Source organism: Sceloporus undulatus, chromosome 4, assembly GCF_019175285.1.
Source record: "Sceloporus undulatus isolate JIND9_A2432 ecotype Alabama chromosome 4, SceUnd_v1.1, whole genome shotgun sequence".
NCBI classification, from domain to species: Eukaryota; Metazoa; Chordata; class Lepidosauria; order Squamata; family Phrynosomatidae; genus Sceloporus; species Sceloporus undulatus.
In genome coordinates, this window is record NC_056525.1 from 205,736,508 (window position 1) to 205,753,060 (window position 16,553).

A 16,553-nucleotide genomic window follows, 5' to 3' on the forward strand; every position below is an offset into this window, starting at 1 on the left:
GGTGTGTTGATAATGGATTTTAGATAAAGAGCAACCTGCAGCTGTTGAAACAGAGAGGAATGACAACCTCTCAAGCACAATTAATGCAATGCATACTGGGAAAGCTGCCTTGTGTCTACATGTTTTTGTCTGACAGATTACTGTTAAACTATTTTTTTCTTTTCTTTCAATTTTTATTTAAATATTCACAAATCTGAAAGCTGACAATATGTTTCTGAAATAGAAATGGTGCAAACTTAGTGTATAAGATGACAATAATATTGTTGTCTCCAATTGTTTTATTTAATGTATCAGTGTCCAAGGAGATTCTGTATTCAGGTAACCAGAAGGCATTTGGTTTTGGTCATTTATGGGCCTGAACAGACAGTCCAAAATAAAGCTGCTTCGGATGACTTTGGAGGTATGCTGTTTAAATTACACATGCCTCTTAAGAGGCTAGAAGCTGTGCCAAAGCTGCACTTCTTAGGACTGGAGAATGGCTTTGGTGTTGTTTCTAGCCTATTAGGACGTGTGTGTTATTTAAACAGTACACTTCCAAAGTAGCCCAAAGCAGCTTTATTTTGGCCTGTCTGTTCGGGCCCTTATCTTTCCTAAAATGAGAAGAGTAAAGAAAAAAGAAACAGGACAGTGCATGACTGTGCAACCTAATATCAATTAAATCTTGCTCCTGGCACTTTCTTTCGGGCAAATTGAAAGGAAGGGAAGAAATATAATAGCCAAGAAATGTCCAGTGGGCAGAAACCTGACTGCCATACAGAATTTGACTTTTGTACAGAAACCCGACTAAAGAAAGTCATACTATTTCGCTTCCATACATTTAAATATTACAACCAGAATAATAAAACTAAGTTTTATTGTCTGAAGCTAACAAAAATGGATATGGATTTGGACAGAACAAGCAAATGTTTGGATCAATCATACGAATTATCAAGTGGTATTAAAAATGACAGACATACATTTGTGAATGAATTATTTTGCCTGTGCTTTCCCCCCCAGGGATAAAGATTACCATCTACGAACCTACAAATCTGTTGTCATGGCTAACAAATTGATAGACTGGCTAATTGCACAGGTAGGGGAGTGTTCTCAGCCATATAAACTTGATTACAAAATGAAATGGATCTTTTATTGCCATTAACAGGGCAGATTTTCACATTTTGTCTGGCTTACCTTGTATCACTATATAATCTGAGCTAAGCATGGAATCTGTGCCTAATACTCTTGAGCAGCTCCTAGATCCTGGGACCTAGAATGCGTAAAGCCAGCCTTGACCTATGAGACTCTGTCCAATAAAGCTTTTGTACGCCGCTTTGATTGCCTGACAAAAAGTGGGATAGAAATAAAATTTTTATTATTATTTATTATTATTAGCTTTTTATAAATCTGAAAGTTTATTTATTTTTAAACCCAACAAAAAGCACTATATAGCCATTTTAAATAATCCAGTCTTTAAATGTGAAGAGAGAAGTTGGGAGAAAAATAATAATAGAGTCATCACAGCCATCATTCTCATTGCCTTCTACACCTGGTGGATAACTGTCTGCAGTGAATGGTCTCTTGTGTCAAAATGGCTCTCTGCATTATTGAAAACACTGATATAGTAAGGTTCCAAACCAAGGGTAGTGGAATCTCTAAAGCAAGGTATTGTTCTTTACTTGCCAAGGGTAATGAGAATAGAGGAGAGAGAGTTGTTCTGTCTATTCTTGCTCTTCTGAAACATAGAGATTTTATTGTTTTTGCTATATGCCTTCACATTGGCTCTGCATAGGGTTTCTTGGCAAGATTTATTCAGAGGAGGTTTGCCATTGCCTTTCTCTAAAGCTGAGAGTGTGTGACCTGGTCAGGGTCACAAGTGGATTTCTGTGGCTGAACAGGGTTTCAGATCTTAGACTCTTGGAGTCTTAGTCCAGCGTTCAAAACAGTATACCAACTGGCTCTCATGTAGAGTCTGCATGGTTTAAAATGAACTTCAGTACTGATAGTGACCCTTAGGTGCATATTTCAGTCCACTGGTAGGCAATGTCATACAAAAATATTATGTCTGGCCTGTCAAGCCTTTACCCAGCTGCAGCCCCATGCTGCCATCATCTGGTGGCTAACTTGCACAGAGCAAAATCATAATGCATTGTGCATTCTTATTTCAATCTACTGTATAGAGAAGTAGCCAATATTTTAATGTATTATTATTATTATTATTATTATTATTATTATTTGATTTATATCTGCCTTTCTCCCAAAATTATGCCTCAGGGTAGCTTATAGTTAAATAAGCTTCCCTTCTTTATAGTAAGGAACAGCTACTGGAAAAGCTTTGTCTTTTTATTTGATATTTTGACAAACAGTCCCCATAAGAGTAAATGTGTTCATCACTTTGAAAATGCTAAGTATAGAATAGACATGTTAATAGAATCATAGAATCATAAAATCATAGAGTAGGAAGAGACCACAAGGGCTATCCAGTCCAACCCCCTGCCATTCAGCAACTAATATATTTTATTGTTTCCAAAATATGATGTTAGCATTGCATTTGGCATGATGTTTTGAGACTAAAATGCTGGACAAGTACAATCCATCTGATGCAAAAGTGATAAATTATTTTCTTAATTTGTAATTGCTGTGTATGGTACTTACACTGATGCATATATTATAACAGGGAGATTGCAGGACAAGAGAAGAAGCAATGATCTTTGGAATAGCACTTTGTGACAATGGATTTATGCACCATGGTAAATATTGTAGATTTCAGAATTCTGACTATATATAGATACTGTGTAGAGAGGGAGGTACTTTCTCAAGTATTTTACAGCTGGTAGCCTTTCCTTAGGAAACACTTCTCTGTCTTTGTATCAGATGGCTGAAAAAGATGGTTGCCTAGATTTAATGCCATGAAGGCTGTAGAGGTATTTCTTTTTGTTTTTGTTTTTATGTTTACTTTGGGCCTACATTAGTCTCTTCTGTTTTTCAAACTTTCCACAAAATCATTTTCTTGTGCCTGGAATAACATGGTTCATTTATTGAAGCCACTGAAGTGCATTTTAATAAATGTATTTTATCCTGAAGGCATCTTTTGCTTTCTACACCTTTTGGTTGCATATGAATGGATATGTCCCAGAACAAGTTGCAAATAACTGATGGATTTACACGATTTACTGATTTGTGATTTTGAATTTCAGATTTTATATTAAGAAAATTAGTATCTAGTTAAATAGTAACTAACTTTAACTTACTCAAATAGTTAAATAATAACTAACTGCAATACTGCAATATTCTTTAGGATATTGGAAAAGATATTGTCCGCCTGTTTTCAAATACTATGCTTCATGTTCTTGTGAATAAATATTAGTTATGATTCTATGGCCCTAAGCAAAATAACTATGATAATAATTATAATAATTCACCATTACAAGCAATTCACTTTTTGAATTAGATGCAGATTTACTCCTAAGTAGATTTAATGTCCCAATAAAAGAATGATAACTTTGCTTCACCATCCTGAATGTTTAGCTCTGAGCTTGCATTCTACTCTAGCTTTAAATCAATAAAAACAAGGGGGAAACCTCATTGCTACTCTTGACATGTGTCTATAGGAGATCCAGAGGGATGAGTACAGGTACAAATAATGTTAACCCAAAGCTATAAGAAGTGCTATTATGGTGTAGTGTCATAGTTTAGTTATGTTTCATATGAGCAGTTCAGTAATGGAAATGGAAATGGAAAGCTGTAAAGTCTTTTCCTACAGAATACTGGGCAAACATTTTTCAGAGACACTTAGCAATATACTGCTTTAGTATAGAGGATTGGATTAAGTGATTAGAGGACACCCTTCTGCCTCTTTGACGTTATGGTAAAACAGAGTGGGCTGATCACCATCTTATTTGTATGGGTTATTTATTTAGCTTTTTTAAAACCAGAAACTCTGTGGTCCATTAGTGTGTGTTAGATTTACAAAGTAAAAGTGTATACAGTAGTTAGGCTACTGACAGAACAGAACATGGAGAGACAGAATGGTTCCAAATTGGAAAAGGAGTCAGACGAGGGTGCATCTTATCACCCTACATGTTAACTTATATTCAGAACATATTGTAAGAAAATCAGGCTTGGACACAGAAGAAGGAGGAGTGAAAATAGGAGGAAGGAATATCAGCAATCTAAGATATGTGGACAACACCATAATACTAGCTGAAACCTCACAGACCTCAAACAATTACTAAGGAAAATCAAGGAAGAAAGTGCAAAGGCAGGCTTATTGTTGAACATAAAAAAACCAAAAATAACGATACTAGAGAACCTACACAAATTTGAATTAGACAATGAAGAAATAGAAATAGTAAAAGAATTCTCATACTTGGGATCAAATGTCACTAGAAATGGAGACTGCAAACAGGAAATCAGAAGAAAATTAAGAATGGTGAGGTTGGCTATGAAAGAACTAGAAAAGATACAAAAATGCAAAGATATACAACTCAGCACAAAGGTTAGAATTGTACAAGCCATTGTATTGCCTATTACCATGTATGGATGTGAAAGCTGGACAGTTAAGAAAGAAGATAGGAGGAAAATCAATTGATTTGAAATGTGGTGCTAGAGAAGAGTGCTAAGGATTCCATGGACAGCCAAAAAGACCAACAAATGGGTCCTGGAGCAGATCAATCCATAAAGCTTCTTAGAAGCCAAGATGACAAAATTCAGGTTGTCGTTTTTTGGACACATATGAGAAGCCATGAAACAAATGGGTCCACAGAGTTTCTGGTTTTTAAAAAGCTAAATCAATAACCCAGACAAATAAGATGGTGATCAGCCCACTCTGTCAGATCAAGCCAGAAATCTCCCTGGGAGCCAAGATGACAAAACTTAGGCTGTTTTAGCAATGATCATTGCTAAAAATTGGAAAAAGGATGATATATCCACCTTAGAAGAATGGATATTAAATATACAAGAATTAAGAGAAATGGATAGACTTACATCTCTAATCAACAATAAATCTAAAGACAGATTAAATGAGGAATGGTTCCCGATACTACAATTTTGGGAAAATGAATTTAATATTAAAAAGGGTTTGCTGATATAAAGTAATAAAACATATTGTGTTATAGAATATGATCTTATTATTTGGATTTAACTAATGAAGTGGAAGACATATTTCTTGTATATATGTATAGGATCTAATCTGAGTTTGAAATGTATGGCTTTTCTGTTTGCTACTCCAGGTTTGGTTTGTTGTTTTATGTGTTGTTTTATATGAATGTTTTCTTGTTATGTTTGCACAAGCTAAATAAAACATTTTGAAAATTAAAAAACAAACAAACCTTAGGCTGTTGTACTTTCAATCAGGAATAAGTCCTACTGAAATGAATGGCTTATTTATTAGTTGGTAACTCTCCCCCCCACCCAATGTATCTAGAAGATCTGCAGGAGTCACATAGCAGTGAACTGGAGCTGCTCAAATACATACTGATGAGGTGGCAATAGTAACAGGTTGGCACTCGTGAGCAGTAGCTGAGGATTATGGAGTGTGTCACCCTTATTTATGGGTGTCATTTAGTGGAAGCAGAGACAGAAATGATTGGCAATGAAGATTACTAACCAGCAAGCACTACCTGCCAGGGGCATGGTCTGTTAACTGATCTGTGCTGGATCCTTCTGGCTATTCAGCAGTTGCCACGACACTGCTCCAAACTTCTTTGTACACAATGTCCACATGTATCTGTCAACATTCAGTGCTGGTGGTCTCTTATTACCTCCATCCTCTTTCACCTGAAGTTTCTAATATCTCTTGTATGATTCCAGTGAGTTTCGTTGGTCTAATGAAAGAGTAGTTTTGACTACTTAAATGCAACATTAACAATAATAATAGCAGCTAAATAAGTAGTCTATAGTTTGAAAAAAGTAAGGACTCCCTTTGGGATCTTCATTAATGAATGTCCATTCATGTACAAAATGATTTTCCTATAACTAAACTTAACTAACACACACACACACACACACACACACACTATTTATTAATTAATATACAATTTGCAGGTTTTGTGGTTTTTAAAAAAATTGTGTGTGTTTAAGCCTGCTTAAGAATATCAAAGTAAAAGGTGCTTGTGGAATGAGAGAGAAAACATTAATGCTGTTTTGTATCAAACAGTGCTGGAAAAAAGTGAATTTAAAGATGAGCCACTTCTCTTTCGTTTTTTTTGCGGATGAAGAAATGGAAGGTTCAAACATGAAGCACAGGCTCATGAAACATGATTTAAAAGTAGTGGAAAATGTAATTGCAAAATCACTGCTGGTAAGGTTTTTCCAATGTTGCCTTTTCCCCCTGTATAATATATACAGTAGCCCTTGTTAACTCCTGGAGTTTGGTTTTAGGAACCTTCATGGATACCAAAATCTGTGCATGCTCAAGTCCCATTAAATACAGTGGCGTAGTAAAATGGTGCTCCTTATATAAAATGGCAAAATTAAAGGTTGCTTTTTTGGAATTTATATGTTTTAGAAATATTTTCAAGCTGTAGATGCTTAAATCTATGGATAAAATTTCTGTGGACATTAAGGGCAGACTATATATCCTGTCATCTTTTATGTAGTTATAAGAAGTGAAAGAAAAAGTACTTTCAAGAAGGCTGACCATGCACTCCTGCATAAGATTAAATTCCATTACAGGTATACCTCAGTTAACAAAGTCCTTTACAATGAACCTCCTTTTTACAAAGTCTTTTAATGGTCAGTTTCCCTCCATTTCCTCCTTGTCCTTTAGTGGGAAGTTTTGTGTTGTTTTTTTTTCAGCATTGGGGGAGTAAAGGAGAACTGGAGAAACACCTTTAGTGCTGGGTTGTAGCAGCATGTTTAACAATCTAATAAAGTAAACAATCTGATAAAAATTTAACTGGGAGAAAATGAGATTACTCTAGCCCAACCTATACTAGCTGTGTGTGCCTTCTTATAACAGACAAGGTAAACAGCAGCTGCATTCAGAATCTCTTGCTTCCAGCAAAACAAAGAAAAAGGAAGACCAGATAAACCTCCCTCACCAGCTATCCCCAATGAGTTAAACACATAGATCTATAAGTTTAGACACCAAAATGAAAACTATAAGAAAAGTGGAGAAAGAAAAGTGGTGAAAGAAAAAGTCATCAGTGGAGACATTTTGGAAGAAACTTTGAAGTGTTCCCTAGAAAGCTCAAAATGTTTTAATCTGCTTATGCCCTTTTGCAAGCACATTTTGAGGTCATGTTTGCTTCACTCAGAGGTGTTCCCTTCACTCTTAGGAGACCAGTTCCCAAATCCTAAAGACCTTAAAAACAGAGACACACTGAGAGAATCTATTTTAGATACATATTTCTCTTTGACCTTTCTTGCCCCCCCTTGACCTCCTCCAGTCTCCAATCATCTTCTCCACATCAAAAGGTGAGAAATCCATGTGTGTTTTAGTTTGTAAGCCCCTTAAGCATAGCTACACCCCCTCTAGCTCCCACCTAGTTTTGTTAGGGGAAAGGCTTTTTAGCTTCCATGCTGTTTCCCTCCACTTATTTTGAGAAATAGATTTTATTCAGTATAGACTGTTCTGTTGGTTTCTGCTGATAGCTTTGTCTGTATTTTTAATATAGAAATAACTGTTTTTGCTGCAAAATCATCTTGTCTTTATACCTTGTTTTCATTTGGAGCCACTTTGGTTAATTGTCCATTTTTAAAGCCTTCAGTCTGTAAGTTCCTGCAGAGAATTAGTGCCTAGAAGAGCTCTACCAGTGCAATGTTTTTAACAGCTCTTCTTTTTTTGTGGTGTAGGAACCTGTCCCTATTACTTCTATGCCTCTGGCACCAAATTCTGTGCTGAAGAAGTAATGTCCAAACATCTACTTTCTTAACTGAACTATCCCTATACTGACCACCCCGCTGGCCTTCCAACTCATAAAGCAGCAGCAGCCATCCATCTTCCCCATGTGGTGTACCACCCACCAGGTGATATCCCCCTCTGGGGTGTCATCCAGTGTGGTCTGCACCACCGTAGCCCCCCTAGTGGTGCCACTGGCCCTGGTCCTTTTGTACTCTTCTTTGCCACACTTCCCATCATTCACTTTCTAGCAGCAGATACTTCAAACATCAAAAATCATTTGTGTGAAAGTGACATAGTCAGAAGTATGTCATTGTGTCTTGGCTAGCAATAGTGACACAATAGGCAAAGAGTGACTCCATTAGTCTGGTGCAACCATCTTTGCAGCTGGTCACATTTTCCAGGCCTACTGTTTACAGGAACATAGTGTAAAGTAGATAAATTGTAAATAATTCACAATGTGTTAACAATTATTTAATCTGATCCTCTGCTTGTATTTAAAATATTTCTCCCCCCCCCCCCCCCATGACATCATTTCTCTTTTACAGATTACATCAACTGAAGGAAGCTATGGTTTTGGCTTGGAAGACAAAAACAAAATGCCAATAATTAAAATAGTGGAGAAGGGATCAAATGCTGAGGTGATTTATTTTAATTAATTAATAATGTATATTTTTTTCTTCACAGATATTCCTATCTGTGAAGATGCTTTTAAAACTTTGAAAAGCTCTCCTAGTGAGATTTCCAATTCATTCCATTGTGGGGGATACATGGAGCTGCCCCAATTATTGAATGAAGGATTTTTTGATCAGAGAGAAGTACAATATGTGCATCAAAAATCTCTGCATGTAAGGGTTCCCTGAGCCATCTGATCAAAAAATGTAAATTTTCCATTTATGGGAATATCAAAAATTATTAATGCTGTGGGTATGAAATCATTACTCTTTAATATTGTGTGTTTGAAGTCATTACTCTTCAGAAAAATAATAGTTTATTATGATTTAAATCATATGAGAGATTTTGTGTATGTGGCTCGAGTCCTTTTCCTGTGTCTTTCATTGCAGTGTTTGAGGAATGCTATAGAAAATGTTTATTATATATTTTATGCAGCTATCAGAATATGTTTATTTAAGATATAAGACTTTAAGAAACTTACAGAAAAGGTCATATGTGAACATGCTTTTCAGTACAAACTTTTCAGTGTAAACAACTTTCACACTGGTCATAAGTTTATAATTTCCTAAAGTGATGTTCAATCAAATTGGGATATGTGTAAGGAGAGAGTGAAGCCATGAATCCTTGGCTCCAGTTGCAAAAAATGGAGTTACACATGTCTCTCTATATAGTATAAGAACTAGTTTTAGGGATGTATAAAGGGATGTGGATGATGTGTACATTTAAGAATGTTTATATTGTGTACATCAGTAAGTTTTACTATGTTGACAAGATGGATATATTTTCACAAAGTCTTCAAAATATTAAGAAGGAACACATTTGTGTGGTAAACCTTCTGCATGCTTGTTCAGAAGTATACTGTACCCTAGCACATTCATTGGGACAACACTATAGAGGATATAATATTGAAGACTCAACAGTTGAATCTAGAGTTCTTTTCTGTATTCTAATAACATAGGGAATAATTCTGAAAAGAAAAAAAGTGCTCTTAGTAATGATGTTTGCACATAAGATCAAGCTAAAAGATATTCCTTGAATAGTTCTAAGAAGGGAGCCAAAGTGTTGTAGTGGTTTGAGTGTTGGATTATGACTCTGGAGACTAGGTTTGATTCCCTGCTCTACTATGAAACCCACTGGGTGACCTTGGGCGATATGCATTAAGTTCTGCATTTGGTGGTAAATAGGAAGCTGTACCAAAGTAATCTAGCATCAATTTCAACCTTTTTTTTCATTGTCAAGACCCCTGGACACCACCACCCCACAGAGTGAGAGAACGTATATCTTTCCAGTAATTCCGAATTTGCAAAGCAGCCACTTTTAGCACAGATACATATTTACCCACAGGGAAAAAATTGAGTCTGTCTGTCTGTTTATCTAGGACAGTTGTGGAGATAAGGCACATGATATGTTTTGACTTCCTCATTGGGTGCAAAAAATATTAGTATAACACTAGTTAGGGTTTTTAAATATATACATAATAAATTTATCTCTTTTATTCATTTTCTTATTTAGATGGCAGGTCTGGAAGTTGGGAAAAAAATCTTTACCATTAATGGTGACCTTGTTTTTCTGAGACCCTTCAGTGAAGTGGATAGCTTTCTGAAAGCATGTTTAAGCAGCAGAAAACCCCTCAGGGTACTTGTGAGCACAAAACCAAGGGAGTAAGTTGTTTCTTTGGTTTGGAAAATTGGAAAGTGCATTACAAAACCATGGGCATAGGGCATTAAACTGAAAAGATGGAAAAGCTTTCTTTTGCTAAGTGTTAAATGCTTGGAATTAAGGGATAAAGATTATTGGGGGAAGACACTAATGGCTGAATGGGAATTTAAGTTCTTGGCATTGAATATACAAGTTTCTAATGTTGCTCCTGGATTATAATAATGGACAAATAGTAGTTACCTTATCAGGAAAATATGATTACATTTTCTGTTAATCTGTAAAGGCAGTTTGTCAACAATGAAGAAATGTTTAATTGGTTGAACCCATGAAGAAGTCATTTCCTGAAACATATAAACAGTCTCTTGCTATCTATGTAAAATTGGACCAATAAAATAAACATACTGGCAATGGATCTTTCATCTTGAGGTTTCTCTTAGGACAGTGAAGATACCTGATTCTGTGGATGGTCTTGGATTCCAAATACGAGGCTTTGGTCCTTCAGTTGTCCATGCTGTGGGAAGAGGTAAGAAGTGAGGCTTGATTAGTTGTGAATATGTTTTTCCAACATACAAATACAAAAAAATAAAATAAATAAACTCATAGGCATAGTTATCAAGAGCTAATCTCTTGAACCATATATTTATTCATTCTTGATTGTATTTCCTTTGAATTTGAACTACAATGCTTGTGGATCAGATTTTCATTACAACAAAAGGTTAAAGAAATTAAAAGTCTGAATAAATAGAAATGTCCCTGGATTTGGATCCTTTACTTATTGTTTCAGATTTAAAAACACCTCTTGTTTATTGTAGGACAGTGCACCTACGTCATACGCAGATGCACCATAAGTGGCTTCCAGCATACGCTGAAAGCCACAAGGGAGCCCGCGGGAGTGCATGGGGCGCAAGGGGCAGTGCGTCCCATTAAGACTAATGGGTACACGCCCATGGTGTGCGCGCACCACTGTGGTGCTGTGGCGCTGTGCTGCTGTGCCGCCGCACCATCACGCCATGAACGAGCCCCGTTATTTTCAGTGGGGCTTGAGCATAAGCGTTTTATTTTTACGCAAGGGGGTCCGGAATGGATCCCCCATGTAAAGAAAGGGCGTACTGTATTTCTGTCAGAAATCTGTTTTCCCTGTTCCAGGCATCAAGGCCTAAGGGTTTCTTGAGACACAGAAAAAGACATAGTATAAAAGATGCCCATGGCATATGTGGAGAAACCATTCTGGCCCCTCCTCCCGGTGTATGGGGAAAAACATGTATGCTTAAGTCCTATTCTTTTCTATGGTGGTGTGCTTGTATGTGTGGCGCTGTAGCACACACACCAGTTTGTACTTACGGGCTTGCTGTCTGCGTAAGCTAAAGCCGCTTACGGCAAACCTGTGTGTAGCACGGGCGAACTGTATTTCCATGTTTTAATGTTGTTGTTTTTTACCAGTATCAAATCTTTCTCTGCTTTTCTATTTTGAATGCCTGAGAATACTTTTCAAATGCCTAGAATTTTGTCAGAATTTTATTTAGCACCTACATAAAAGATTTAAGATAATGTATTTGCTAAGTTGCTACTTGCTTTTTATAGTAACCCATTAAATGAACAAGTAATAAATCTGGCCTAAATGTAGCATTGCAAAGCCAGATCAATAGAACTTTCACAAGATCAGCATTGTAAAACTGTATCTCCTTTATGAGCTTGGTCAGGGTACCATACAGCGTACCCAAAAGGTTAAGGTGTCATGATTGCCATTTTCCCAAGAAAGGCAATCAGTAAATAAATAAATAAGGGGGGAAATGGTTGGGGGATCTTATGCACTTTGTGCAGCATTTGGTATTGGTAATCTCCCATGCTGACCCTGCTTATTTTCCAGAATCAGACAAGATTTCATGCCTTTTGGGTATTTAGGCAATGTTGGCTGAAATATGTTTCTGAACTGACCAGTAAATCCAAGCATTTGAGATTATTGTTTTTCTTCCCCTTTCTTTGCAAGAAGGAAAGTTCTAACTTGGCAACTTTCCAAACTGTTTTTAAGGAACTGTGGCTGCTGCTGCTGGTCTTCACCCTGGACAGTGCATAATCAAAGTGAATGGAATTAACGTCAGCAAAGAAACCCATGCAAGTGTTATTGCCCATGTCACAGCCTGCAGGAAATACAGACGTCCAATGCATGTAAAGATGCTACTTATTTCACTTATTTTGAATGCTGTTGCTTTACATTTTCATTTAATGGGTCACTCTATCCCTTGAGAACTGAACACAAACAATACAATCAAAAGAACACTTCACAGTTAAATTATTTCAAAAGCTGCTATTTGATGTAATTCGAAGCACACATTTTAATTAAGTTCTGCTGAAACCAAAAGGGACCAACTTATAAATACAAGGTTCAAGTGTGGGGATATCATCCTGAATATTTCTGCAAAACTTGTTGCTACTGAAACAAACAGAATCAATCTCTAATTGATGCAAATCCTATATGGATAGTGACCTGAAAAGGATGAGACATATATAAGAAAATATACTTGGTACTAAAAATGTCTTTTGACAATCTTTTCAATAATCTTTTCTGAAAAGAATAAAAACAAGACAAAGGCTATACAGAAAACTTGTAATAAAAAGCTTGAATCACTGTTAACATTTATAATCTGAAATTATTTTTGTTGGTGCAGAATGGCTATGGAATCATTCTAGGGATCTTTAAAATCCTGAAAGAATGCTGCTTCAAAAACTTTCCTGATAGAAGTACTGCATAAAGATGAATGGGAACAGCCATTCACCAGTGCAGTGCATGGACCATTATATCCCCACATGTAAAATAAACAGAAAAAAAAATGCAAGGAAGGTAGATCAAGATTGACCTCCTCTTCATAACAATTAAACACAAATCATCAAGCCTTGTGATGACATTTTTGGCAACAGAACATTGTAATATGAACAAGAGATCTCACAATGACATATGTTTCTGCACTATAAAGCTATTTAACTTCAAACTCATATAATCAGTAAAAAGTATATAAAATTATTCAGAAATATTTAATATTATGTTGAAAGAGAAATAAGTTTAAAATCTATTTTGAAAGACCATTTGGAAGTATATATAAAAGCTCTAATTCTTGATCTTTTTGTGTAACTTCTATTTCATCCCACACACTTTCCTTCAGAGGCTTGTTTTCGATTCTGTCAGGACACAAGCTATTTTTGTAGTTCCTCCAGCTGTATTTAAGTGGAGGGTGATAGAAATTCTGTAATGCACTGTATGATTGATTTTTTTTTTTACTTTATTAAGCAGCTGACATGTATTTTACTGCCAGAATTTCTAGCAGTGGTTCTACATAAGGAGAACACATTTTGTTTTAGAACAAATGAGGACATGTTATCTAGCCTCATATATAGCTCACATGCACATCTAATGTTGCTCACATGCACATCTTTTCACGGGATGTACAGGACTGTTTCCAAATATTTCAATCAAAACCTCATGTATTCCATTTAAGGTGACAGATATTTTTAGGAATACTTTAAAGTGTCAACTAAGATTCTGGAGATTATCACACAGGTGACAAGATGTCATTGTCCTGTCCTTGTTCCTTCCTTCCTGCACGATTGCGGGAAGGACTTTCAAATGATGTTGCGCTCATCCAGACATTATCCCATCTGGAAAACATGAGTGACAGAGATTGTGTGAAAGCAGCTTTCCGGCCAATCCAGGGATGTGTTTCATCTGCATCCCATGTTCCTGAAGTGGCCAGAAGCTGCTCTTTTTTCCCTGTGTGTTTCAGGCCCATAGTTAATTGAATTTACCTGCATGGTGATATGACTGTGGGTTAATAAAGTTGCAATTCCTCACTATATGTGGATTTCTGGGGTAGTTGGATTAAGGGTAAGAAAAAGCTAAGTGAATTGTGCTGATGCTTCTTGCTTTCTTATATAATGTTGCAGTAACTCATTGCCCACCTTTCCAGCACAACAATGTACAGAGTTTGGAAAATTACCTTTTTATACTACAGCTTCAAGAATTTTCCATCAACATGGCCAATGATCATGCTAGTTGCTATTGGCCAGTGGTTATTCTTACTAAAGCTTCCTGGCAAATTCTTGGTGTCATACAGCACATTCCCTTAGCAACTATGCCTGCTCCTTTTCTTTGGCTGCCTAATCTCTTTTTGTAAATGATCAAGGGCGGTTTTAAGTTACTGCATACCCTCCAGCTATCCCACTTTAGTAATTTCAAATGAAATTTCCTGCATTGCTGTACTATCTTAAGGATGTGGCAACGAAACTGCATCAGAGCAATCCTGTGTGCAGTCAGGCCTATTAAGCTGAGAAGGACTGGGTTTTTAATGCTGGGCTATACAAATTTTATGGTTTGTATTTTAATATATTATATTAAAATATATTAAATATATTTTAACATACTATATTTTAATTTATAACTGTTTTAATCCTTAAAATTGTTTAATTGTTTTTAATTTTTATATTTATGTATTTTAATATTCTGTATAGTTTTTAAATTGTATTGTTTTAAACTTGTTCACTATCTTGAGTCTTTATATTAGAAAAAAAAGTGGGATGATAATAATAATAATATCACAGCTCATGTTTTACGTCATTGTTCCATGCACTGGCATTTATGTTACCAGCCCTCAAAGCTAGCTATGCAGGGTGGGGGGGGGATGAGACATTGCCCCCCAAATAAGAATTCTCCCACCATAGAAATTTTCCTTCAGTCTCCAGATTTCTAGTACTTTTGAGTGAGACATTGAAAATCATTTACACCAAGCACTCTTATATTTACTTTGTTTGCATTCCCTTAGCAACTATGCCTGCTCCTTTTCTTTGGCTGCCTAATCTCTTTTTGTAAATGATCAAGGGCGGTTTTAAGTTACTGCATACCCTCCAGCTATCCCACTTTGGAGGGATAGTCCTGATTAATCCTCTGTCATCCCACTTTTTTCAACTTCAGTTGCTGAAAACTGAGTTGAAAGTGCAATTAACTCAGCAGGGGGAGAGGAGAGGCAGGGCAGAGTCCTGCCCTTAGGCTCTGGCAAAAACAAACAGATGCAGCCTCTCCTAGCCTGTGAGTCCTACCTCATTAATCAGTAATCTTGACCACAGGTATCCTGGTTTTCATCTGCAAAATGTTGGCGATTATGTTATTGCTTACACTGGCATAGTTCCTCCACTCCATATACTGTAGAAGAATGAAGGTTTTTTTTTTTTTTGCCATATACCTGTATGTCTGAATCTGTTAGGATTTTCTAGGAGTTGCCATGTTGGTCACCTAAGCTCCTAAGGTTACAAAACCCAATTCTGTTCAACATAAATGTTCTCCTTACATATTCTTAAACATTGATATATCAGGAAATTAACAGGTGAACAAGCTGAAGTTTTAATATTAAGATTTTTTCCAGTAGCATAAATAGATAAATACACTGTCTTCAGCAGCACAGCTTATATAGACATTGGATCATTCTAAGCACAACCTTATACCTCTGTTTAGCTTTATTTGTCCACCCACATTTGGTTTGGTATTAAATAACAAGTTTCATCAACAAAGGAATATCTTACCACATATAGGAGTTTAGGTTATGAACAGTTGGTTGCAATCAGCACCTTAGAGGCCAACCAGTTTGCAGAGAGCAAAATTGGGCACTTTGCTACTGAAAAGGCTTCTGTTTTGTACCCTCATTACCCTTTGTTTAATGAAACCTTCCTTGCTCTCTCATCCAGTCAAGAGGTACCTTGAGGTAAGGTGGCTGTCATTACTATTCTGCTTGTTTCAATCAATGTACATGTTGAGGTTTATTTTCTCTCCCAACCCACTGATGTCTCTTTTTTGTGTACAGATGCAAAGGTGTTTTGTTGGCATTATGCCAATAGCCTTGTACTGTCACTATTATTGTTATTATAAGCTAGCTATTTTGTTGTTAACCATCTTCAAGTTGATCCTACTCTGTGAATGAGACATGTCCAAGACTCCCTGTCCTCCACTGATCTGTATAGGTCCTGTAAATTCAAACCTATGACTTCTCTAATAAAGTCCATTTATCTAGCATGCAGTCTTACACTCTTTCTACATCCTGCCACCTTTCCTAGCATTTTTGTCTTTTCTATTGAGTCATGCCTTCACATGATGTGGCCAAAAGATGACAGCCTCAGATGAGTCATTTGGGTTTCCAGGAAGATTTCAGGCTTGATCTGATCAAAGACCCATTTGTTTGTATTTTTGGCTGTCCACAATATCATCAGCACTCTTCTCCAGCATCACATCTTAAAAGCCATCAATTATCTTTATCTTATCTTTGTTTATACATAGGCTGGCTTCTTTCCCATTGCATACACGTGTTTTATTGTCATAACAGACTACTTTGCAATATACTGTATCTCTACAACTCCAGAATCT

At 36.4% G+C, this 16,553-nt stretch overlaps 1 protein-coding gene across 1 annotated transcript in view; it reads left to right on the forward strand.

Moving 5' to 3' along the window:
* PREX2 (phosphatidylinositol-3,4,5-trisphosphate dependent Rac exchange factor 2) overlaps positions 1-16,553 on the forward strand; it is a 176,542-nt gene that overhangs the window by 75,323 nt on the left and 84,666 nt on the right. Inside the window, 8 exon segments of the mRNA XM_042464860.1 lie at positions 997-1,072; positions 2,654-2,726; positions 6,134-6,177; positions 6,179-6,277; positions 8,368-8,460; positions 10,007-10,155; positions 10,591-10,676; positions 12,183-12,319. Coding sequence (XP_042320794.1) covers positions 997-1,072; positions 2,654-2,726; positions 6,134-6,177; positions 6,179-6,277; positions 8,368-8,460; positions 10,007-10,155; positions 10,591-10,676; positions 12,183-12,319 — 757 coding nt within the window.